The following is a 25,773-nucleotide window of genomic DNA, read 5'->3' as shown; positions in this document are numbered from 1 at the left end:
AATGTCTGTCAAATAAGGATAAGAGATCATTATCACTCATCAGACTGGAAATTGCAAATAGCCTGTGTCAGCAAAAAATTAGAAACAATTTAAATGTTCATCAGTAGGGTAGCTAGATGAACTGTTGGAGAATCACACTATGGAATAGTATGATACTTACACAAGAAGTAGACAATGTGAATAGGCCTATACCTATTAAAGAAACTGAATCTATAATTAATAACCTAGAAGAGTTGGGTTTCACCATAGCTTTTTAGATAAAACACCGAAGTCATGATCCATGAAAGAAAGAGTTGATAAGCTGGATTTCATTAAAATTAAAATTTTCTGCTCTGTGGAAGACGTGGTCAAGAAAATGAAAAGACAAGCCACAGGATGGTAGAAAAATACTTGGAAAAGACATATCTGATAAAGGACTGTTATCCAAAATATACAAAGAACTCTTAGAAGTCAACAATAAGAAAACAACCACCTGATTTAAAAATGAGCCAAAGACTTTAACAGACACATCACCAGAGAACATACGCAGATGAAAAATAAGCATTTGAAAAGATGCTCCATGGAAATACAAATTAAAGCAGCAATGAGATACCACTACACACCTATTAGAATGGCCAGAATCCAGAACTCTGACAACAGCAAATGCTGGTGGGGATGTGGAGCAACAGGAGCCCCTCTTCCTTACCGATAGGGGTACAGGAGAATGGCACAGCCGCTCTGGAGGATGGTCTGGTGATTTCTTACACAACGAAGCCTACTCTTTCCGTATCATCCAGCAGTTTGGTATTTGCTTCTTGGCATTTACCCAGGTAAGTTGAAAACATGTCCACACAAAAACCTGCACGCAGTTGTTTATAGCAGCTTTATTCAGAATTGCCAAAATGAAAGTAACCAAGATGTCCTTCAGTTGGTGAATGCATGATTAAACTGTGGTCCATCCAGACAATGGAGTGTTGTTGAGCACTAAAAAGAAGGGTGCTATCACACCTTGAAAAGGCATGGAGGAAACTTAAATGCATATTACTAAGTGAAGGAAGCCAACCTGAAAAGGGTATACACTGCATGATCCCAATTCTGTGACATTCTGGAAAAGGCAGAACTATGGAACTGGTGAAAAGGTCAGTGGTTGCCAGGGGTCGTGGGGGAGGGAGGAAGGAATAGGCAGAGCTCAGGCTTTTTAGAGCAGTGGATAAATGTCATTATACATCTGTACAAACACATACAGTGCCCACAGGAGTGAGCCCTAATGTAAACTATGGACTTTGGGTGATTATGATGTGTCAGTGTAGGATCATCTGGTGGGGATGTTGATAATGGGGGTGGTAGAGGTATGTGGGAAATCTCTGCACCTTCCTCTCAATTTTGCTGTGAACCTAAAACTGCTCTAAAAAAAAATAAAGTCTATTAAAAAAAAAAGTGTATTGTGTAATTAAAGTTGATTTTATAGAAAACAGATAACTGAGGGGACAGTATCAAGAGCAACAGAAACTAAAATGCAAATGAAACTCCAAAAGTATGTAAGGGATTTATATAGAAAATCGTAAAACTTAAAGATCATAAGTGTTAATCTGAATAGCTGGAAAAAAGATTTCACTTTCATGTAAGGAAAGATAATATTGCAGAGTTGCTACTTTAAAAATTATTAATAAATTTAATGTAATTTCAAAGTCCTGGTAGGACTCTTGGAAAAAAACTTTCAAAGTTTATTTTGAAAGAGTAAATGTACAAGAAGCAGCGAGAAGTTTTTAAAAGAAATAAGAGTAATGAAGGAAGTTACCCTACCAAGTATCAAAATGCAGCAAAAAACTGATTTTAATTAAATGGTGGTAATGGTGCAAACAGACAGACTAGTGGACCAGATTATTCACAATCAGCATATGTTTGTTTTTGCCATATTTTGTGAATTCTAAGACACAGCTTTTCAAATTTTAACACTTTTACCAAACAGGATTCATTTTACAATTGATGTAAACTATACTGCATACCATTTGCTTTTTTTCTTTCTTTCTTTGTATAAGATATGTGATGGAGCATCTTAAAATCTGTGACATCTTAGATTGAATGAAATTATATACACACACGTATATACACACACGCACGTAAATGCATATTATAAAATCATGTACACACATGGAATGAGACCCAACTCCAAAATCCCTCCAAGCTTTTCAGTAGAGTCTTATCTGCAACCATGATATTTGTCTTTCTTGATCACTCTCTACTTTCACAATATACTGAAAATTGCATAGTAGAGTTATAAATACTGGAAAATATACAAGATTCCATGAAGTCTTTGAAAGTGGTGTTGGAGAACCATTTAATTCATCAGTAAGCCATTGGCAAATAAGAATGTGTTTTTATTTTTCAAGCCAAGCACTGTATCTAGACATTTTTCACCATTTGTTATGAAATTTTGGTCTTCATTTTAAATGTATGCACTTAAAGTGTTCTGTGTGTAATCCAGTTACCCCAGAAGAGGAAGATACCCTACATATTGTACAGGTGACGTTTTAAAAGAAAAGAGTGTATTATTCAAAAAACTGTAATGGAGTAATAACTCTCTTTGTTGGACAAAATAATGCATGTTTGGATTTCTGCCTCACAGACATAAATTTCAGATCGATTAAATTTATGATCATGAAAACGTACAAAAATTCCAGAAGCAAATATGGGAAAATAGTTTTTAGAAAGCCCAAAGTCTTAAAGCAGGTTTTCTCACTGGGGGTGATATTGCCCCCAAGGGGGTGTAAATTGGTTCGCAGGAGGTGAAAAAATCTTAGTTATTACAATGTTTGTGGCCCTTTGGAGGGCCACAGTATACATCAGCGGATATGCAGCGTATCTGCGGTATTAAGATTTCATGGGGAGGCAGGCAATTAGGGAGAAAAGTGTCTGAAAAGGTGCCTTAGTAGGAATGATAATGAAGAAACAGTTGAGAAGCACTGCCATAGAGGAAAAGTGACAGAATCTACTGTACACATACACTTCAAACGTCTTGATTATGAAAGACGCCACAAACAAAATTTAAAGGCAAGTGACAGACTGGGAGAAAAGAGTTTACAACTCATGTAATAGAGGAGTGCAGTCTTCGTGTTTGGAGTTCTCGCACGTTGTTAACAGAGAAACAGCTCAGTACAGATACGGGAAGAGGACATGGAGCTGGTGTTTGCTTTATTTACTGCAGCAGCTCCGTTTCCTAGTTTGTTGGGTGGTTGTTAGATGTGAACGACTGTCTGTATTTCAGAAGGAATTACACATAACATCTTTGCGGGGCCCCTTCTGTTTTAAATGTTTCAGACTCTTGGAGGTATCTCACCACAGAGTTGAAACAAATAACGGGGCACGGAAAAATCCATTTTGTTTTTTTCTTTCTTATAGTATTCCTATCTCTAATTTCCTAACTGTATTACATAATTGACTTTATCAGTTTTCCTTTTTAAGAACATGGGAGTGCGTTGTATTTACAGCCAAATTTTTTTGTTTTAGCAAGATGACTTTGGTATTTTGTGTGTTTATTTAAAACATACTACAGAAATTCTCATGGTGAAATATTTAGGAATGTTTTATCAAATATAAACGTTGCTTTGTATTAATGGGTATGAAATATTAAATATCCTAAATATTTACATGTTAAACCTGCCAAACTAAATTCTAAATATTAATGCTATTTTGTTATTTTAAAAGTTAATCAGAATTAAAAATGTGTCTTCTTGCAGAATTATGAATGGCAATTAAATACAAGCTATTTGGTCTCTGTATATTTTTATTTTTGTTTATTTGTTTTTATTAGCAATCCAGTGGGGAGAAGATGGCCGCCCATTTCATTTTCTCTTTTATACTGGCAAACAGTCATATTATTCATTAATGCATGTAAGTATATTACATTTATGGTAAATAATATGAACTGTAAGCTAAGTAACTAATGATAGCAGAGATTTCCCTCAGCTTCAGAATTTACCTAGTGTGTTTCATAATGGACAAAAAATAAGACTTCCAGAGGCAAGACAGTATCTTGAAAGGCTTTAGATTTTATTTATTCATTTTTGCTAAAGGTAAGCATTAGAGAATTTATGTCAGAATGGCTTGTCCTTAAAATGCTTTTACTTCCAAACTGAGGTCATATTGGGAGATAGATGCTCAGCTCAGTATCAATGCATGGGTGTGCGTCAAGGTGGGACCTGAATCAAGAAACGGGCTGTCAGGGCGATGGGGCGCTCACGTTGGGGGTGAGGCAAGTCCTTCTCTCTACCCTTTAGTTATTCCTATACGACTTTTGCTTTTCATAGGTCAGTGTAGTGTCTGAGTCTAGAATTTGGGCTCAGAAGGCCTAGGAAGTGCTTTTATTACTTGTTGCCTTCCAGCTGCGTGTGCGTGTACTGGGGACAGGTCTTATCTCCTTGCAGAGCCGTGAGTTGGTTGATGGTGCGCACACTGGGGAGTCCCCTACAGTTACCGTGACAAAAGCCCGGATGCTAATACCCAGTTTGAAACAACAGAACCCACTTTATTTTTAGAACATGGTGTCGAGTTTTGTTTTATTCATATACGAGTTTTACAAGTCACAGAAGTTGTCCCTGGGCCTTCCCATCCACAGTCAGCTCTCGGGGGGCTCGGCTCGCAAGCACACGTGCACTCTGTCGAGCTGGCTGGTGTTTATTTGTGCTCCGCAAACCCAGAGGACAAAGTCCCCGCTTGTCAGGTACATTCATTTCTCGGGGGAAAAAAAGAAAACCTTCTTTTCACTTCTTGTTGACCTTGGGCAAATGAGCTTCTTGCCCTGGCAGAAATGAAATGAATGATGGATGCGGAGAGTGTCTTTGCTGAGTGATGGAGCTGGGCTTCTGCTCTCCGCCCAGGCTCTGCGCACGGCCTGAGGCTGCCCGGGGACCCCTGCTGCTCATTTAAATAGGTATGTCAAATCTGCCTCACGACGCCGCTGGTTTGATCTGTGGTAATATTTGTGAAGGCTCCATATGGACTCGGGCCCCCTGCAGTGCTGAGAAATAATGTACAACGCTTCATGGTGCAGACGCAAATTTCCCCTGAAAAGGGATGCAGCGCTGCGTTTTAGCTGTCGGAGGGGATGATGGAGCGGGCGCGCTAGGCCTGTCAGCTTGTTACACGGATGGGTTGCACGCAGCGAAGCTGTGGAAAATCTGTGCCTTTTAACTTTTCTGCTTAATCACGGTCGTAGCATTGCCTTTAGACTGTATGCTACACTAACTCTCTGCCTGCCTTCTGCCTTCCATCCCAAGTTTCACGGAAAAAAGTAAAGCATGCGCGTCTTGTAGAGGAGCCTTATCAAACAGCTGTCATCTGACAAGCCATTTGCATCTGTTTTGGCTGAAACTGAGCAACCCAAGGGCAAGATACTTTGTTACATTTCATCATAATGAAGAATTTACACATTGTATAAGAGGCCTAAGTTTATTTATGAGTTTTAAAAGGGATTGCTCAAGAAATTGGTCGGTTTCTCAGTGGATAAAATTCTACCCCACTCTTGACTAGAATGTCAAATTACATCCAGTTTATAAACAGTCTTTTTGCGTCATATAGTTGCCTTGCATATTATAGGAGAGTTCTTTGGGCTTCTATGTGTTAGTTAAATTCAGTAATTTAGGTCTGTCCATTTGTTGCATAGTTTGACCCCCCGAACACTGTGGGTTTGGTATTTGTTTTATTGTTCATCAGAACAGTTTACACATGTAAATTACAGATATTTTGGTTTAACTTGAGCATGTTAATTCAGGTAATTAATAAACCCTTGTATTTTCAAAAATGTATCTTACGGGACTTTAAAGTAATTACATGTACGGAAAAAGGATAAATGTTTTCCTAAATATATACCAATCGCTTGAGCCTCATGTGTGGCAGATGTTATTACTCACAGCTGTGGTCATTGCCTGGATGGTGCAGGTCAGCATCATGCTAGGTGCTGTTTGTTACTCTGAAATAGTATGTGACTAAATATTCACTGTTCAGCGCACAAGAGTGGTTTCGTAGTGAATCAGGGATCGCATATAAAATAAGACGGTAGAACTTGAAACTGCTCCCCATGTTGGCTCCCTCCTTGGTTCTTCCCTCTCTTGGTGGGGGGAGGGGTCCGTTCCTTTCTGTGGGAGGGTGATCCCCCCACCACCATCCCACTGCAGCAAGGGAACCAGCCCCGCAAAGACTGTGGCAGGTGGGCGGGAAGTGAATCATTGTTGCTGCCGTTGCTTTTTGTTGATGCAGTTTCTTCCCATGTGAGGGGGTGAAAGACACTAAGGCAAGCTCTGTTTTCCATGTCCTGGACCAGCTGTGATTGTGTGAGCTGTGGCCGTCACGGCCATGCTTTTTGTGAGAAAAGCACAGCTCTCAGCATGTTTGCAGTTCTGCCCGGAGGCCTTTGTGATGTCCCTTAACCTTCATCTTCGGTAATAACATCAATGCTGCCTTTTAGCACTTGGTCACTGCTTGCGTGTTAAAGTTGTGTGTTACATTATAGCAGCAAATAAAAGGCGGGCCTGATGCAGCTTCCGGTTAAGGGTAATGTGCAATGCTTAAGTGAGCACTGTTTCCAGTTAACCCGTAGTTAGTCCATCCAGGTTTTTTTGTGGAGAAGTCGGGAGGATTTTGAGGGAGGAGGAGGATGAGAAGAAAGAAGCGGTTCATTGTTCCCGCCGAACAATGAACCGAACAAGCTGATGGGAAAGCGCAAGGTGAAGGGAAACGCGCCGGTCCACGGGGCTGGGGTCGCAGACTCTGAGTGTGTAACGTTCTAAGGGCTCATCGTCAGGTTGGCTGGAATTGCCACCTTCCTGTGGCCTCAACCATACACCTGTCTTCAGGTTCCTGGGAAGGTCAATAAAAACCATTTATTTTACAAAATAGCAAATAGGGTGTACATATGTAATGAACGAAGTATGAAACAGTACTAACAAGTAAATTCTTAAACAGTGAAAGGTAGTTTAAGAAGAAATAAGGGCTGTACGGGGTTTCTCAAAGGATCGTTGAGGACTGAGGGGGCTCCGGGCTGGATGGCCCTGCTCATCCGTCTTTTTTACCCCAAATGGATGACTTTCCGTCTCCTTAACAGCCCTGTAACCAGTGGAACTTGTGTACTTCTCAGACATGATTTAGAGTTTCAGCGTAGCGTTTCAGGAGCAGAAAGAAGAAAGAGTAAAAGGAGTTTCCAGAAACAACTGAACCGAAATGTAAAGGAGAGGGAAGACTTTTTAGAGGGTGTGTGCATCTGAAGTGGAGCAGGTGCTGTACCAGAGGAGAGCTGAGCTGCGTGTCCTGGGGTGGGGGAGGAGACCTGCCTGCGCAGCTAAGGGCTAGGCCGGTGGCTGTGCCCTTGGGTCCCAGCTGCCCCAGGCACCCCTGCCCGCCACAGCTGGAGCTGCCCAGGCAACCGGGCGGGGCGGGCAGACAGAGGGGCTGCCTTCATGAACGGGGCGGTCGCAACCTGGGCAGTTGTGCAGGTCCTTTAATCCTAAGACAAATGTTAATTCCTGTTCACTCCTCCTGTCAACACCTAGGTTTCTGAATATCTTGAAACTCACTAAAAGTGAGTTGAAAATTGTTTTAAACTCATTGTGGGAGGTGATTATTTGACTCTGAAGTGGGAATCCTTTTGTAAAATATGATTCATTAAGACAGGGCATGGCTGTAATATAGCCTTTCCCAAAGTGCTTTCTGAGGAGCCCTGGTTATAAAAGCTTCAAGAAAAGGTCTCTGAAATTAAGCTCATTTGGGAATGCTGCATATTGTATACAGCACTGGGAAACTAATAAGGAGACACTTAGCGTGATAAAAGCTCCGTGACGCCCTTCAGTAGAGAAACACTGCTGCTCAAACGTGTTGGATCACGGAACTGTTTCTACCCAAAACACCTTTTAACATCCCGTGAAACCAGAGCTTGGGAAAAGCTGTATAAAACATTGGAGACACTGTAAGTTGTCAGAAACATTGAGCATCTATTGACATTTTACGTCAGCTCACCTACCCCAACGTTTAAGATAAGGTTCTGCATGTCTAAAAACTATACTGGGAATTTAGCATCTTATAGAAACCTCATTTATATTTTAGGACTAGTTTTACAGTAAACATTGGAGTATTTTCAGAGTGTTTCTATAAATTGAAGGAATTATACGGCCACAGATGAAATTTTTACCCTAAAAAGTATAAAATTAAGGAATAAGTAGATCATTATGTACTTAAACTATTCTGCTGAATTGGGGGGGAAAGTTTAAAATATGAAAAAGTACAAAGTAATTCTAATCCTAATAATGTGTGTATAAACAGGATTCATTTGCCTGGCTTATTTAGAAATTCTCCAGTTTATTTTAAGCGACTTAAACCTTCCGTGTTCACGCAGTAGCCCAGGGAGGGGTCTGAGGCCTCACTGTATGGAGGTTCCGGAGTCAACAAGCAGAAGTTCCGGAGGCTTCGTATCACAGGATTCTCTGCGTCCTCCTTGTCCCCTGGTGGTGAATACTGAAAACTTTTGAAGCAGTGCTCTTTAAAAATGGAATTAAAGTAGTGACCCTTCCCACAGTGAGGTATTGTGAAATAACTACGACTGTGTAAAGTGCTTCTTTTTAGAAAGCTACAGACCTGTGCTGACATGTGTCTGTGTGCTGTTTTAAGTTCTTTCTTGACAGCAGGAGTTAATTCAGTAACTAATTCAGCAACGAACTGCTGTTCTAGAAGTATCTTTAATATACATTTTCCTCATATTGATATATGAATAATTACCATTGTGTATCTTGTATGTTCTAAGTGTAACAGTTGGGAAAATTAATTTTTAAAAACTGATTCAACTTATTGCCTCTGTTGATTTTAATCAGATTACTTCTTTTATAATGGCAAAATTGTTTTTATAATATATGATGGAGCTTTCAGTAGTAAAAATATATGGTATCTGAGTCACAACCACTTCTATGTAATTACTCCCGGGTGCGTACTTTCCCAGAGTACTTGTCTAACATGACCTATATGTGAGATTATTTCCTTTTTTTATGTTGAGTAGCATTACACGAAGTATACGCTGTATAGCATAATGTATTTACAAAGTGATAGCTAGGGTCTACCATAGAAGTATGTCACTTGGAGCTTCAGGTAAATAGCATGATAAAAACCATGATAAATGAATTATATGTATATTTATTCCAGTTGGTTTTGTATATGCCAGTAGCCAAAAAATTGAGAAGATTGTTATTTAGAAAATTTATTTTCTGTGATTTTTTTTTTCAACAAACATATTTTAAGTCGCCTACTTTTTCTGTATTGAACTAGTATCTAAGACGATCATTACAGTTAGTTATTACATATTTTGTATATCAAAATACAGTTGACTTTTTCTATACCACCGTCCTAAGAAATGTTGTTTGTTTACCCTTCCTAAAATTGGAATTTCAGCACGGTTAATACAACCAAAGCAGGATTTGGTAGAGACTGAAGATGATACTGCTCGTGCTCTTGGGAGAGTTCAGTTAAAGCATTTCTCTCCTGTACCCTGAGCATCTGGTATTTCCAAATTAGGCACCTTCTAAATTCGATTCATACATTATGGAAATCTGATGACATGAGGGGTGGATAGGCTTGCTTTGATTTTATGAAATATTAATCATAGCTATGATTAATGATTCAGCATTTCACATCTGGGTTATTCCTGTCATATTTGAAAATTATACTGTTAAATACAGTATATAAACTTAGTGTAGGTGGGGTCATGCTAATTCTCTAGGGTCCCTTAAAAATTAAGTGGAAATTTAACAATATACCAGAAGCTAGCACTGATAATCTGTGATGTTGACAGTTCCTGGCATATTTTATACCCTCAAGGATTTTTTGATGTAAATTAGTGCACCTCTCTTCAGGGAGTTGAAGCTATAGAATGTACTTCCCAGAGGACTGTTGTCTCTGACTAACCAAGATAGAATCTCAGGAGTGGTTTTACTATCTAGAAAAGAAAGAAAAATAGAAATAGTGCACCAGTAAAACTGTTTTCGATTATTTGACTCCTGAATGCCATCCCTCACCCCTGTATCATTTCTTGACCACTACTGTAGGCCAGGCAGTATGCTAAGTGCTTTACATATATTTTCCTATTTAAAGAAGTGTATGAGGGGGCTTAAGGAGCGTTATATAACTTGATGAATTACAACCATCAAAGCGTGTGCCATAAATGAATAGAACTTACCATGTTCGAAATTTGACGTGTACTCTTCATGGATGGTTTTCTCATATTCCACATTTTTTCTGGTGATGTTACTTACACTATTTATGCATTATTATGGAGCTAAATATAACACTGGAAGGTAGTAGCAGAGTGCAAGAAAGTTTTAAGAAAAATATGGACTGAAAAATTGCTCAGAATCACTGGAAAATGATGACAAATTTAGCACCCCAAATTTTGACTTGAAACTTCACCTATGAAGCAGATCAATTATTTTTGTTTTAGTTGCCTTGGTTATTCCAGAAAATTAAATAAACCCTTATAACCAGGTAGGGTGTCTAACTACTGTTGTTGGTGTTCTCTTGGATTCATATTTTTAAGGTAGATTCGAAAGATACAACATCTCTGACTAAGGACTCTCAGAATCTCAGGGCTCTGGAGCAGCCCAGCATGGAGACGTGGAGACTGATGCCATTCTGCTCCCACAGACCCCAGCGGGAGCAGGCTTCCGGGGGCGGGGCGGGCGGTGCAGATGGACAGCGAGATGCTGCTTGCACACGTCTGTCCCCTTCATGCAAGGCGGGGAGGATTCATTTTGTGGGGTTTTTTATTCTCCCTCTGTTTTACCTGTTCAGAGCACTTCAGAATTGCTTTCTAGAAATAGGTACATAGAAATTTTTCTGATACACTATTCAGTTGGGCTTACAACTCACTATCTTAGCCTTTAAATATGAATTTCAGGTACCCTAACTACAGTCAAATGCGGCTTACCAGTTCTCGGGAGACAAGTTGTATGGTTTTAAGTTGCATAGCAGGGACACGTTCTGTATGTGGATGGCTCCTATTAGTTCTTGCTTTCTTCAGAGTGGACAGTTTGTTTTGAATTGTCAGATACATTTTTCTGCTGCTACAGGTGATGGATTTATACTTTGAGTATAGTTGTAGAGATAGTTATTCTTAATCTGTGCCCTAAAATTGAATTAACCTCATTTGTCCCCAGAGTTCCAGTGTTTAGATCCAAACTTCAGGGTGCGTTACTTGGGGGCATCGTTCAGACAGATCACTGGGCCCCCCTCCCAAGAGGTTCCTCTTGGGAACGTCTGGGTTGGGGCCTGAGAATTTACATTTCTAACCTAGTGCTTGGGCTAGATGCTGCTGCTGTCTGCTTCTGCTGGGAGCTTAGCTTTAGAATCACTGAACTATTGATAGCGATTGTTTCACTCTGTCGGAGATGCTCGGCCCAGTTTTACTGTTTCTAAGTGCTGCTGCTTTTCTTATTCTTTTCTAAGTTATCAGTCCTACTACCCTTACTGAAAACAAACAAAACAAAACAAAACACACTCTTACGAGTCTCCCGACTACAGGAAATGAACTTATCCTTTTCTCACCAAGAAGTCCTGGCCCATGGAGCATAATCTCAGCTTTTCTCATCTATATTTATGAAACTCAAAGGCTCAGTCTTTACATCCTTTTTCCTCCCCCCCTCCCTCCCTCCCTCCCTCCCTTCCTACATTCTTTTTCCCCTTGAGAGAAATGGATTCCTGAAAAGAGGTTGCAGAATGAAGATAGTCAAATGCAGGCACCGGTAAATACAAAGGGAGTAGCAGAGGGGCACGTGTAGTCTTAGAGCAGACTCTTCATCAGCAGCATTTTGATATAATATGACGCTCTAATCAGCACCCACAAGAGGTTGTCCCCAAAACTGGAAATGATGAAGACTGTTTTAAATATGGATAGACATCTCTATGAGTAACAAGTTGTGTCTTCTGAGATTGGCTGATGGTGTTGGACGGTGTCATGATTAAGCAAGAAAAAATGTTTATATCATCTCTAGCTCATCCTTTGAAAACGTCTGTCCCTTAGGTATTAGTATGGTAGGTTATGTGTACATTATAAATGAATACACAGAGATTGGATTTGAGTCCTCAAGTTTGCTCAGTCAAAAAAATTGGGAGACAGTTCCTTTATTCTGCTTATTGTAAACTCATTTCCTGGAAATCGTATTTCATTGATAACCGTTATTGCCAGATTAGTGCTTACAAAATGGTAAATTTTCTCCTACTTGCATTATGATTTAACAGGTGACATACATTCACAGACTTTGTTAGAAAGTAAATCAATAGAAATCAAATAATGAAAAATAAATATTAATAGAAAACTTTTTAAGATACAGACTACATGGTAAAGACATCTTATATAAATGTTAAAATTTTTTACTGGTAATTCTCTAAGTTTAAATGCATATTGCTATATAAATTATGATTTTTTTTAAGGAAAAGTTTTGGTTCTCTTTGTGGAACTCTTAAGGAAAATAAATAGCTTATAACTTTATTTTGTTTTTACTAACCTCACTGAGTTGTAAACCTTCTATAGAGTTTTTTAAAAATCATTTGAAGTTAAGTGTGTTACTATGTATGATACTAAATTCTCATTGAAATTACTCCACCATTCTTTAGTTTGAATGAGAAATAGCATTGTTAAAAAACATTTTCAGTAATCCTTGCTGTGCAGCTGTGACTTGAGGAGGGCGCTTCTGAGATGAGGTGCTCAGGGGAGACCTAAAGGGAGGTAATGGTGCGCCGTCTCTCTTGGTTTAATGTATGTGTGTGTTATTTGCCACAGGGAGCATACGGAAAGCTACTAGATGTAGAAAACCGTCAAGACCAGCTGCGAGCCAAAGGTCTGTTTTCAGAAAAAACGAAAGCCAAGTAAGTTCTTTTTTGCATTAAAATATATGAGAAAATTAACTAAAAACATACCACTTATCATTGGTGTTTTTTAGGCATACCTAAAAGCCTAAAAATTTGTTCATTATTTCAGCATTAATCATTAAAATTCCAAATAATAGGTGATTTCTTTTTTGTTTGGGAGGATGTAAATATTAAGGTTATTATTTTTATATTACTTCATTCTAGATTTGTATGTTAAGTGGCACTTACTGTATTTGAATATTATTTCTTTAGAATTTTTGTGTATGTAACTGTGCATTTATATGCCCGTATATATACATATATGTGTGTGTGTGTATTTTGTATTTGAAGGTTTGTGCTTCCATTTAGCAAACAGTGATAGATTAGATCCATCGACCTGACCAACCAGTTTTAAATTTGGGGCTGGTTATTCACATATTTCTTCCTATGCAAAAGACAACAAGTTTCTGAATATACCTAGTTTTAGTTGTAAATACTACCCCTAGCCTTTTATTTGGATCTCATTACTACTTTAGTCCATTGACAGATTAACTCTGTGTCCGTAACATACCCTTTAAAGTAAATTATGAAAAGCAAGCACAGTTTTAATTTTTGAGAAACCTAGTGACTTGAATATCATCAAATGGGTTCCCCAATGCCATGTCTAACTCTGCGAATGGAACATTTGCTAGACTGGGTATCTTTTCTAAAGTAGATTGAGGAAATGAAATAATGTGTCTCAAAAATCATTTACTTGGATGAAATTTTACGCTATATAATACAAAAATGTGTTTCCCAATCAAGAATCGCTACTACTTGTGGGATCTTTTGTGATATAACTCATTGCATGGTTAATTTAAAAGAGAATATAATGTGATATTTTAACAGAGACCCGATTGGCAGCAGATGGCTGATTAAGGAGGAACTGGAAGAAATGTTAGTGGAAAAACTGTCAGATCAAGATGTGAGTAATTAATCTTTTTAATTTAAGGGGACCTGTGCCGTAGGATTGTAGACAGTTGCTGTATTTAGGATCCTAATAGTAACGTTCCTCAGAGGCAGGTGTTGGTAAGACGGTTTTCCTTTTAAAACACGTGGAGCTGATTTCTGCCCTGGGAGGGCCAGGAAGGTGGCGTGCCTGGTCCCCAGACCCTCCTCCACAGGTGCGCTTGCATCCTCTGCCCCTTGTTCAGGGGAGCATGGCAGCTGTCATTTTTCATCTACTTCAGTAAAGCGGGTGCTAATTTTACAAGCTAATGATAAGTGTAAGGGGTTGTTACAGGTTAAGTAGAAAAGAAATGAAGCGCATGGTTACTTTCCTGGCTTACCAATGCAGTATCCACACGGCCAGTATGTTTCCTCTTGGAATCGGCAAAACCACCTGTATCAGAATCACCTGGAATGCTGGTTACAAAATGCAGTTCCCAAGGTTCAGACCTCACGCAGAATTTCCATGGGTGTCACCCAGGAATTCACAGTTTCAGCAGGCTCCCCCAGTGAATGTTAAAGCCTATGGGGCTTCCCTGGTGGCACAGTGGCTGAGAATCTGCCTGCCAATGCAGGGGACACGGGTTCGAGCCCTGGTCTGGGAAGATCCCACATGCCGTGGAGCAACTAGGCCCGTGAGCCACAACTACTGAGCCTGCGCGTCTGGAGCCTGTGCTCCGCAACAAGAGAGGCCGCGACAGTGAGAGGCCCGCGCACCGCGATGAAGAGTGGCCCCCGCTTGCCACAACTAGAGAAAGCCCTCGCACAGAAACGAAGACCCAACACAGCCAAAAATAAATAAACAAATTAAAAAAAAAAAGCCTATGAATGTGGTGACCCCTGCTTTAGGTCTTAGTCTGATTCTTTTTTTGCTCAATGTTCTAATATATGCCAGTATTATCACAGGAAGTTTGATGTTTTAAATGTGTTGATGTTCTAAATTTAGATTATTTCTGGAAGAGGGGAGTATAGAAAAATTTCACAAATTGTTCCAAGAAAGGTTTTTTCCTTCCATGGCAGTGAGTAACATTGTTAGTACCTTGCTGCCATGTAGATTTCAAGTCATATGCTTAAATTGCTCTTTTCTTCATTTAACATATTGTAGAAATTAATGTTTTGGAAAAGTTGCATTTTGCTTAACTAAGGTGTCAGGCATTTGGTGAGTTGAAGATCTGAAATTAATTTCTAATATCCTAACTGCCAAGTCAGTATCACTGCACTTGGATCCAACTGAAAAACCTCTCTTTGCTTCTTCATTGAATGAATCATTTCAGTGTTTCCTGTTTTCTGGCTGCTTTGATTTTTATAATACAGGTTTGTTTGTTTTCATTTTGAAAACATCCCAAGGACTTTGTTATAGGTGTGCAGCTATGAAAACGAAACAACCAAATATATAGGTATCTTTGTACTTTGGGCAGCTGGATGTTGGAAGAAATCCTGAAGCTGATGGCTGGTGTCAAGATGAGGAAGGCAAGGGTAGTCAGTGATGTCTTGAACCGTGATCCCAGTTCATAAGCAAGGCTGTGTCATACCTGTAGTTGCCTCCTTGTGTGTTCGAGGGTATTACAGCCGGTGCAGAGGAACTGAGAACAGCTGAGGAAGGACAGGCCTGTGAATGAAGGTGATGGAGCTTTACCAGGCTGGGTACCGCAGGTGGCTAGTAGTTCACTCTTCCTCAGACAGTTGCCTTCTCTAGTATTGTTACATCACAGGAGGCAATACTTGAAGCAGCCCTTTTAATCTTACTTGTGAGATTTTTATATATTTCAAATTATTAATGGCAGATTTTCACTGTAAAGGCAGTGGTAACAAAGATGAGTATGATTTTTAGGGTTGGCAAAACATAAATAAGGTTATCAAAAACTGGGTTTCACTCTCCATGCTAAGGATCTCAAGTATCAGTTGTTTCCTTCTGCATAAACACTTTAGAGTGATTACTCTGGCTTCTAATTTTAAGGGGTTAATACCAAGTTGTTTACTTTCTAATCACATGTTCAAGAACTATTAAAAAAAATGCACTGAGTAGCAAGGGTAATTTATTTCAAGAGGTTGCCCTTTAAGTCAAGTATCTCTTGAATTTTTAAATAGCTTGATTGTTCGGTTTTAAAGGAAATCATAAACATTAAAGTAACACAGCTTGAACAGCTAAAGATACATTTGCCAAATGTATTATGAAATGTAGTTTAAGAGGTACGTTTTCTCAAAATCAGGCTCTTCCCGTTTTACTGTACGAAACTTGCTGGAAATTATTTATGAAGCGCCTCTTGATACAGTTCTAATAAAAGAGTAGAAATTATACTTAAAGATCATCTAAATATTTTTTTGAAAATGAACTTAAATTTCACCTTCATGTAATCCTGATACAGAGAAATGGATTTTTCTTTGAATGATAAATCTCTTTGTTTCTCGAAAGCAAAGATTGAGCACTAAAGGTACACAGGGAAAGTGCTGCATCTGCGCGCTGTTTTAAAAGCAGCATGAAGTTGCGGAAGTGTCATCCTGTCAAAATTCATCAAGAAAAGCAACATTGGAAAGATCAAGTATATAAAAATAGAAAAAATTTAGCAAATGCAATTACACTTGCATCTCCTAATGAATTTTTATTGTCTGCAGTACGCACAGTTCATTCGGCTGCTGGAAAGGTTATCGGCGTTGCCGTGTGACGAGGCTGAAGAAGAATTTGTGGGCAGGTTCCGCAGGAGTGTAACCATTCAATCGAAAAAACAGCTGATTGAGCCTGTGCAGTATGACGAGAAGGGTATGGCCTTCAGCACAGGCCGAGGTAACGCACCCGTGGAGAGAGAACACCCCCCCTCCCCCCCCGCCCCACCAAGGATTGGGAAATTGCCGGATGTTTATTTGCTCTTGCCCTTTGGTGTTCATTTTGTTTGTTTATTTTTGCTGCCGCTACGCTGGATTTCCGAATATTAAGGTCCTGTTGACGTTTTTAAAAACTGAACTTTATAATGTTGCAAGAAAAAAATGTGGACACATACCTACACAATAATATTAACACTTTGTATTTTCACATTTTCAACTGGTAGAAACAACAAAATGTAGGTTTGTTATAAAGGTTAAGGTTTCTAAATAAAGGTTTCTTATATTAAATGAAAATTTTCGGTGAACCTGCACGTCAGATGCTAAAACTACAAAATGTTAAAACTTTAGGTCCTCGACTCACATCTTCCTTGTAGGTGTACAGAGACATTTGACATGGTGTAACTTTAAAGAATTGAGTTATTAAATGATACGTCTGCAACTTTAAAAAATTTTACATCATTCCTTTATCATTTTCAGTTAATGTTTTCAAAGAAGTGTGACCTTTCCTAAGGATTCCTTTTATTTCTACCAATTATACTTTATTTTACTATTCATATATTTTAAAAATTATACGATATATTCTTATTAATTTAAAAAGAACACTATGTAAATTGATTTTTTTAATAATATAAATAAATCTGAATTACTTTGTTGAAACTAAAATCATTGTAGTGTTTCTAAAATGGGATTAAGGAACAAAATCACCCCATAGTAAGCTTTATTACGTCAATTATTGTGTAGTTTGCCTGTTCTATTTTTGTTTGACTTGTCGTAATTATAGAACTTTCTTGTATAGAGTGTTACATATTGTTATTCTGGGGGGAAAAATTTAATATAGTTTTGCCTCTGTCAAAGCGTTGGTCCTCAAGATGTTCACTAATAGATGTCTTATATTTTTAAAGGTAACAGAAAGACTGCAAAGGCAGAAGTGGCCGTTTATGACCATGGAAGTGGGAAGATAGAAGTAAATGGGGTCGACTACCTGCTCTACTTTCCGGTGACTCAGGACAGGTGAGGTCTTTGTTTTGGTTTTGCTTTTTGTTTTTAAAGAAAATGTACTTTATCATATGTCACGATCAACTAAGGCTTATGATTTTCTGATTATATTTGTCTGCATGATTATTTCTCTCTACTAATAGAATATGTCAAACTAGCTAGAGGGATGCTGTCACTATTTTTTATGTCGTTTTCCAGATTTTTAGAAAGCATCTCTAGAATTCCTCATTAATTGCGTCTTCCTCCCCTTCTCATCAGATCATACTGGAAGTTGAGTGCCTCAGGGTCTTATGTTCTGAAATGCAGACTGTGCCACCTCTGCTTCCTGGGTTTGGGGATGGGCAGCCACGAAACAACGAAAACCAACCTTGTTTGGCACTTACCATCGTAAATATTAGAAAAAGTTTGCTTTATCACTTTGGATTTTTTTCTATTCACAGAAAATTTTATGTATATGTGTGTATATATATATATATATATATATATATATATGTATATATTGAGCAAGCAAAGAAACCTGACATTTATATATTAAAATAAGAGCTCCTCAGGCTTTGCTTAGTTCCCATGGCTACATGTGGCCGTTTTAGTCTTTGAACTTTGTATCCCGTGGAGGAACAGACGTGAATTATAAGTCGGTGATACAGCTCAACTCCACTAAGCGTGCCCATCTGAGGTGCGTTCCTGAGTCACTGTGTAAGGCCCCTTTTTGAGATGGCTACGATTTTCCCAGTCGTTAGTGTCGTCTTGCGCACGTCACAGCAGTTCTGCACGGTTCGTTCCTCTCTTCCTAATCTCCTCCTGGTTCCTGCAGTGGTGTTTAGGGTCAGAAGGGTTAAGGCTCTTATGATCCCAATGCTTATGTCAGGAAAGAGGACCCTGCCAGTGTAGTGTAAGCTTCTGGACGGAATAATTACTTGAGGAAATGTATGTGTATTTTATTTGTGTGTGTGTGTGCGTCAAGAAGTAGCCCACTCTAAGTCTGTTTAGTAGGAATTAGACTAATTCTGCCATCATCCTCTCAGGGAAGCCAACGGAGGAAGCTCTTATCTGTCTTACCAAAAGCCAGAGAGAGCCGTAACTTCAGCGTTACGACTGCTGTAAGGAATGGCATTTGATCAATAGCCGCTGTTCATTTGTTTTCAGACGTAACTCCTGATGATTTAATAGCAGGTCTCAGTTTCGGCTCTATCTCACAATTAACCTGCACCCTTAGAACTCATCCTTCAGTCTGATGCAGCGGGCATTTGCTGAGGGTTGTCTGTGTGCCCAGGCTTGCTCTTGGCTTTGCGAAGATACCAGAGCTATGTGAGATACGGTTTCTGTTGTCAAGAAGCTCCCTATCTGATTGGGAAGCCTGAGGCTAGTCTTGGTGGGATAGGCGCCCAAACCGCCTCACCGTCCTTCAGTAGCTGTTGGGATTTACGGCAGCCGTGCTACTCGGGGACTGGCCTTTCCTCCTGCACGAGGGGCTCACGAGCTTACAGATGAGCAGGGAGGTGACCACTGACCAGTAGTAGGGAGACGGCCGAGCCAGGAATCGGTGATCTTGATCCTAGGTCTGTTTTCCAGCTGTGTGAACTCAGCCAAGATGCTTAAAGGTCACCTCCCTAAATGGTAGGAGGGAGTTGGACTTGATGATCTCTGAGGTGCTTGCCTGAAGGTCCGTTTGAACTGCTTGCTTTTCTTTCCAGGGTCCTTTCTTTAGGCTGTTTTTACACAGACAGCAAACAGGTCATTGGGAGTGTGGACTGTGTTCCTTCCTCGCGTTGTCAGAAATGTTGTGTTTATTCGTTCACTTAGCAGACACTTACCACGATGTGCCTGGTGCTGTGTGGGGTACACAGAGCATTGCTTTCTGATTTGGAAAGGCCTTTGCTCTGTCACTCAGCCAGTGAAGCAACTCTTAATTGATCACCTGTACGAAGGGAGTACTTTCCTCACATGGCACTAACCGTGTAATAGAGGAGACAAGTTAGCATCTTAAGCAGTCACAGAAAAATAAGACTACGTGATTTTATATATGTACCAGGTTATGTGCTGCACAATTGGTGCCGTAGGAGTGGCATTCAGAGAAGATTGAAGGAGGAAATTTTTTTTTTTTCAAAATACCTTTGATTATATAACAAAGAGCAAAATAAAATTGATTGTTTTAGCTCAGGATGTCATCTGAGATCACTGAGAGGAGAGATTTGTGAAGTATTTTCATGCCTGTAACTGTTTCTGCGTGTACGAGTGTGAGTCCAGATTAATTAAGACCGATAGGTACGTCATCGCTTTCCACTGCACCCTTTGGGTGTTGCTTTCTCTCTTCCTAGACTCAGTGTCGTGCTCAGTGTGCACCAGCTTCCCGACTGGGCAGACTCCACTTCCTCAGGTCCTTTCCCGCCTTGACCAGCCTGACTCAAGTGCTCTCATAGAGCCTGAATTTTTTCCCCAAATTTTAGTCTCAGTTTTTTAATCTATATAAGCATTTGTTAGGGAATCTTAAAGTTTTAGGAATTAAAACAGATAAACGTTTAAGCTCCCAAACGAGTAGGTGAGCAGGGCGTCACTCACCTGCGCAGTCATGTCAGGCAGCGTGGGCCTGTGATGTGCCAAAGACAGTGCCTTAGGTTCCATACTGACCTCGGTGTCCTGGCTGGAAATGGCGGGGGTAGATTATCAGCCTCTACATTTTCTTTAGCTCTTATAATACAGTTATTAGTTATAATATCGTTGACCCTTGAACAATGTGGAGGTTGGGATTTTCCCAGCACAGTGGAAAATCTGAGTATAACCTTACCGTTGGTTCTTTGTATCGAGTTTCCTCATCCAGGGATTCGGCCACTGTGGATGGTGTAGGTCTGTAGTGTTTACTGTTGAAAAAAGTCCACGTGTCAGCGGGCCTGCACAGTTCAAACCCATGTTGTGCAAAGGTCAACTGTAGTACTACTTTTGTAACATCCCTGCTTTTCATTTGGTTGCTTTGGAACATTTGTTCAAAGAAAACAACACTAGCTTTAGGTCGTTTCATGCCTGTTTTCTATTGTAGGGCTTGTTTCACTCCTGTTGGAACTGCATCCCTGGTGAAGCAGTATTGTGACAGATTGCAGTTAACTCTGCCTTCCGAGCTCTTGTTGTGTCCGTCCACACCACCGGGGCTTGCTCCGCTAGTGTGTGGTCCGGGGGTAACATCCACCACTCAGCGCCACTGTGTGACGATAACCTTTACTTGGGGGGTCCAGAAAGCTACGGTGCCAGACCAAACAAGCAAATGCAGTATTCAGTATTCATCAGCTTTTCTAAGTAAAATTCATAAGCGTTATCAAGGCAAAAGCAGTCCCTTGTTTGTGAGTGAGAAGAAGGTCCAGGGCAGGCTGCCTGTTCCAGCCTCTGGCCCTGGCCCTGCCTGGACCACGTGGGTGCTCGCTGGCTGTGGGGGGAAGCAGGCCTGACTGGTTTGTGGGGTGTCACCGGGCAGCACCCTGCAGCCGAGGGAACTGCAGTCAGAGTGCGTGTCTCAGTGGGAAAACGTCGAGTGTGGTTTCAGTGACTTTAAAACTCACGGTGTCTGGACGAGCACAAACGTTATACAGATACATCATAGTACACTTTACTTAGTGAACCCAAATGGCACTTGATAGTTGCTTGGGAAGGCCTGTTAATATTACATCTGATCATTGAATCCAGAGAGGTTGGATTCAGTGGATTAAAGGAGTTCTCCCAGCTTTCAGACTTCTTTATGAGGTTATGTTCAAGCCTCGCAAAATGCTCGTGAGGCAAGCAGGATCAGCAAACAGCTGGGGCGTGCTCTCGTGCCCGAGAGAAAGAGGCCCGGCCCTGCTCTCAGCGAGCCTCTGAGTACCGGAGACGCTCGTGTTCCTGCATCTAGTGTGGGTCTTAACAAACGTCCAGAATGTGAGCAGCCTGTAAAGTTGTGTATCTTCGCGGTGAACTTAACTCTGCCTCTCGTGCTGTGCCTTAGAGAACAGCTGATGTTCCCTTTCCACTTCCTCGACCGGCTTGGACAGCACGACGTGACCTGCACGGTGTCGGGGGGCGGGCGGGCGGCGCAGGCGGGGGCCATCCGCTTGGCGACGGCGAGAGCCTTGTGCAGCTTTGTCACCGAGGACGAGGTCGAGTGGATGCGCCAAGGTGCGAGTTCAGGTGGGCGGGGCCGGGTCACCCTCGAGTCTTCATCCGACTCCGTTTTGTGTCGGGCACGTGGGCGGTGGCTTTTGTTTTATCATAGCAATTTGTAATCGTTATTCGATTTAATGATGGAACCCCTAAGGTGTTTCTCTCCAGAGTTACTGGAGATTCCTTTTCCACTGTGATATTAGTTCGAATTTCATTTCCCTTACTCACTCTGTGTGACCCTGTCACCTAGCCGTGAATTCAGGAGTCTCTGCACAGGGGGAGAAGGGTTCTACGATCAACATGTTCGTTAGGGCCCTGTGTCCACATTTCACAGTCAGTCGGGGCAGCTCTAGCCAAGGAGTATCTTCCCACCATTTGTGAAGGAGGAAAGCACTGCGGACACTGCCGACCGGCTGTGTGGCCTCAGCAAGGCCCCCGGCGCCTCTGGGTCCAGGAGCCCCTCCGGGCAAGTGACGTGGGCCCTGCCCCTGCCCTCCCACTGCGCCGCTGGGGCTCTGATCCCACGCTGCAGGTAGGGCCACCCGTAGCTTAGGCAAGTGAATTTTTTTAAGCCTCTAAGAATCCATTTGCTTATAAACAGTTCACCATTTTGTAGGATTCATATCTAGTCATTAAAATCATTTGATAGGACCTCACTTAACAATTCTGCTAGTTTGAGTTTCTGTGCATAATGAAAAGTAATAAAGCATCATTACTAATCATTTAAACTAGAATTTAGACAGGTCTTGTTTGCATTCCACACAAAACGTTGTTTTATTCCGTGCCCCCTAGGTACAAGTAAATGCAAGAGCTATGGGTATATGACAAGCGTAAAATGTGAATTTTGCCTTTGCTGTGTGGCCATTGAAAGTACCCTAATAAAATACAGAAGCCTCGCATACAGTGAAGAGAAGTGCTAGTGTTGGAAAGGTGAAAAAGACAGTGAGAAACTCCGGTCTGTTTACATATTTATAAACACAGTTAAAGAGTTTTCTTGTCGCTGGTATTCTTGCGGTAGTTACAACATCCCACGGCTGGACCACCGCTGGGCGCACCCATCGGGGCCGTATGCTGAGTGACTCGTTTATTGCTCAGAAGCTGTAATTACTCCTGATGGTGGGAGACCGGGAGCTTCCAGTCTAAAGTGACTTTACTCTTCTGGAACCAGTGCGTTGTGCTGAGAACACAACTCTAAAACCTTTTTTAGATTCCGAAACAAAGTACCAAGAACTATTACTATCACACAAATTAGAAGAATAAGTTTCTTTTCTCAGGTATGTCTGGTAAGTCATATAATGTGTCAGTATATTCACGGGCACTGTTACTGTATCGTGTCTGCATACTTCCACACACTTCGCCCCCAGGAAGTGTTTCTTTTCTCCCTCTTGAAACTTTCACATCTGTAATAGTAAGTGTGCCGGGCAAGTTCCCTGGCAGTGAGTCGTGACTGGCACACCAGAGCAGCTTTGTCTTAAGTTGAACAAGTTTAAAAACCAAAAAGGAGTCATATCTCTCATAGGAGAAGAAAAGCAGACTCAAGTAATGTACCTGGTGTTTGTCTCAGAAATCGGGAAAATAGCTTAGGAGAGTGAAATCGGACTGCTGTCATGAGTTGTATATGAGGCTGGGAATTGCTTGTGGGCCTGGTGCTTTTCCTCTGACAACAGCAGGAGGTGCCAATTCACACGGTTCTCCTGCTTTCCTGCGCTTTGCATGGTTCATAAAGGCGTCTCTTTTTATGCTGCAGCGGGACTGCTTACTGCCGATCCCCGTGTCAGAGAGCGGAAGAAGCCAGGCCAGGAGGGAGCCCGCAGGAAGTTCACCTGGAAGAAGCGCTGAGTGTTCTGGGCAGGAAAGGAGAGGGCCGCTGTGCACCTGGCACGCGGCAGACGCGCGGGAGACGGTTGCTGGCTGGGGTGAAGCAGCACCATCAGACGTTTGAGTTGTGAGATGATTTACTCTAAAATGCAATGTTGTAAAGGTTACCTTCTAAAAATAATTATTTAAAACTGTTCAGCTTTGTTCTGCTGCTTTACTTTTAAAACTTTTTCAGAAGAGAGCTTTAGAAGCATAACTCAGAATCTTGGCATATTCAACCTGAAAGGAGCATTCAGCAAAATCCAATCAAGAGACCACCTTTTGCGGACGGAAAGGCCCAGCCCTACAGATCTGCCCCACCAGAGCCGCACTGCTAACCTAATGTCAGGACGGACTTGGACTCACTCCCCCTAACTCGGTCGTTTTCCCGGAGAGCAGTTGTTACGGCATATCTTTCAAGACTGACGGACGAGAGGCTTGTTGAGAAGAGTGAAGCCCGTGGAGCGTCTTTGTCCGGAGCCCAGCAGAGTCTCTGCGGAAGACAACAGGCCAGTCCCCCCCAGCCCCCGGCAGCCACGATTCCACTCTCTGCTTCTGAGTGTGACTCTTTTTTTTTTTTAAAGATTCTACGTATAAGTGATACCACGCCCGAGTTTGCCTTTCTCTTTCTGGCTTATTTCACTTAGCATAGTACCTTCCAAGTTGGGTACAGACTTGCAGTTACAGTATGAATTAGTTCTGAGGATCTGGCTTTAGCGTGTCTGTGAAACCTTGAAATAGGTCCAGAGTTTTATACATGCGTCACTTTTTCTGGGCTACGTAGTTCCATTGCTCTCACAAGATGCCCAGAGGGGTCCCTCCCTATGATACTGAGAACCACGGGCATGAGGAGGGTTTGGGGGGTTTTTCAAGGACAGTAAGTCCGCCCTTTGTGTGCAGCCCTAGATCCAGCAGGCGAAGCAGACACCATGGTGAGATTTCGGGCCTGACCTGGTGGGAGCAGGGGTCAAGGGTATTGGTCATAATCTTTATCTGGCTGGGAGGAGGGTACATGAGTGTCCGCTTTACTATACCTTTCAAATGTGATACGTGTGATTTTTATTATGAACCGTTTTATGATAAAAGTGAATGAAAAACCACCGTGAGTCGGGACGTAGGAGCTCGAGAACAGTCTCCGGGGCTTATGTGTGACCTCGGGCAGCTGACCTCCTTACAGCTGGGTGGTCGCGCGTGAGGAGGGGAGGACACCCTGCCCTGTCCCAGGGTTAGAGGATTCAGTAAAATCCACAGGAGCCGCGGAGCCCAGAGCAGGTCCTCTATCAGTGTTGGTTGTGATTTTCCTCAAGAAACCCCTCCTTAACCTCTGTCGTTTGGTTAAACCCAAGTGCACAGGATCTCAGTTGGACAAGGGAAGGAGTGGGGGTCATGGTGTAAACAGGCAGTTAACTTGAAAATGAATGACAGTTCACCGCCTCGACTCCTCAGAAAAAACAGAAACACGATGCTGTGTGTGGGGTAGCTGAGCGCTGTACACCGAGTGTTTCCATGTGTCTGTTAAGTCGTCCAGGCTGCACTCGATCCAGCAGCCCCACAGACACAGGTGCTCGGCCCTCACACACCACGGGAGGTGGCAGCCGGCCAGGAGCTCTCAGTGTTCATAAGGGAGGGCCAGCACCTTGTGTGTGCACGAGCGTTGATGTCAAGCGCCTCTACCAGGAAGCCTGTGACCCATTCCCCCAAATTAACAGTCCAGGAGCCATAAAAATCATCATCATCATCGCACAGAAATACTGCCACCTTCTTTGGTGACCAACTTTGTGGGCTACAGAAAATTTTCTTCTTATTGTAAGCCTTTGGTTAAGACACAGTAAACTCAATACTGAAAATTGAAAGTAATCTTTGAGCACTAAGATATAAAAACTACTGAGCTTCAACACTGAGCAAAATATTGTCAGAGAATTTTTTTCTGTCATTTCTCGGAAAATATAAATTACTACAGAGGTGCAAAATGTGGGGAAAAAACAATTCAAGTCATATCAGTGTATTCCTTCCTTCAGCACAGGCCATTAGCTTTTTAAACTAAATAATAACATTTATAATATATACTTCAAAAAAGGAACTGTAAGGTAGAATTAGGTATTTCATTAGAATCGGAAGGTACTTAAAGGCCATGAT

The 25,773-nt window shown here is 41.4% G+C and overlaps 1 protein-coding gene across 3 annotated transcripts in view; it reads left to right on the top strand.

Annotated features, from left to right (window-relative positions):
* Window positions 1-25,544, top strand: part of MRPS9 (mitochondrial ribosomal protein S9) — a 47,340-nt gene extending 21,796 nt beyond the window's left edge. The window contains exons 5-11 of one of the 3 annotated variants that reach the window (XM_059943573.1): window positions 3,791-3,870; window positions 12,788-12,873; window positions 13,744-13,819; window positions 16,456-16,624; window positions 17,565-17,673; window positions 21,626-21,807; window positions 23,528-23,794. In XM_059943573.1, the coding sequence (XP_059799556.1) occupies window positions 3,791-3,870; window positions 12,788-12,873; window positions 13,744-13,819; window positions 16,456-16,624; window positions 17,565-17,673; window positions 21,626-21,807; window positions 23,528-23,619 (794 nt within the window). In that variant the 3' untranslated portion in view covers window positions 23,620-23,794. Of the gene's footprint in view, window positions 1-3,790; window positions 3,871-12,787; window positions 12,874-13,743; window positions 13,820-16,455; window positions 16,625-17,564; window positions 17,674-21,625; window positions 21,808-23,527 lie in introns of all 3 variants that reach the window. The other 2 variants (XM_059943571.1, XM_059943572.1) reach the window with 2 other exon arrangements.
* The last annotated feature ends 229 nt before the right edge of the window (window positions 25,545-25,773 follow it).

The sequence above is a fragment of the Balaenoptera ricei genome, chromosome 13, assembly GCF_028023285.1.
Source record: "Balaenoptera ricei isolate mBalRic1 chromosome 13, mBalRic1.hap2, whole genome shotgun sequence".
Lineage (NCBI taxonomy): Eukaryota > Metazoa > Chordata > Mammalia > Artiodactyla > Balaenopteridae > Balaenoptera > Balaenoptera ricei.
Note: the sequence above shows the minus strand (reverse complement) of the source record. Positions and strands in the feature narration are given on the sequence as shown.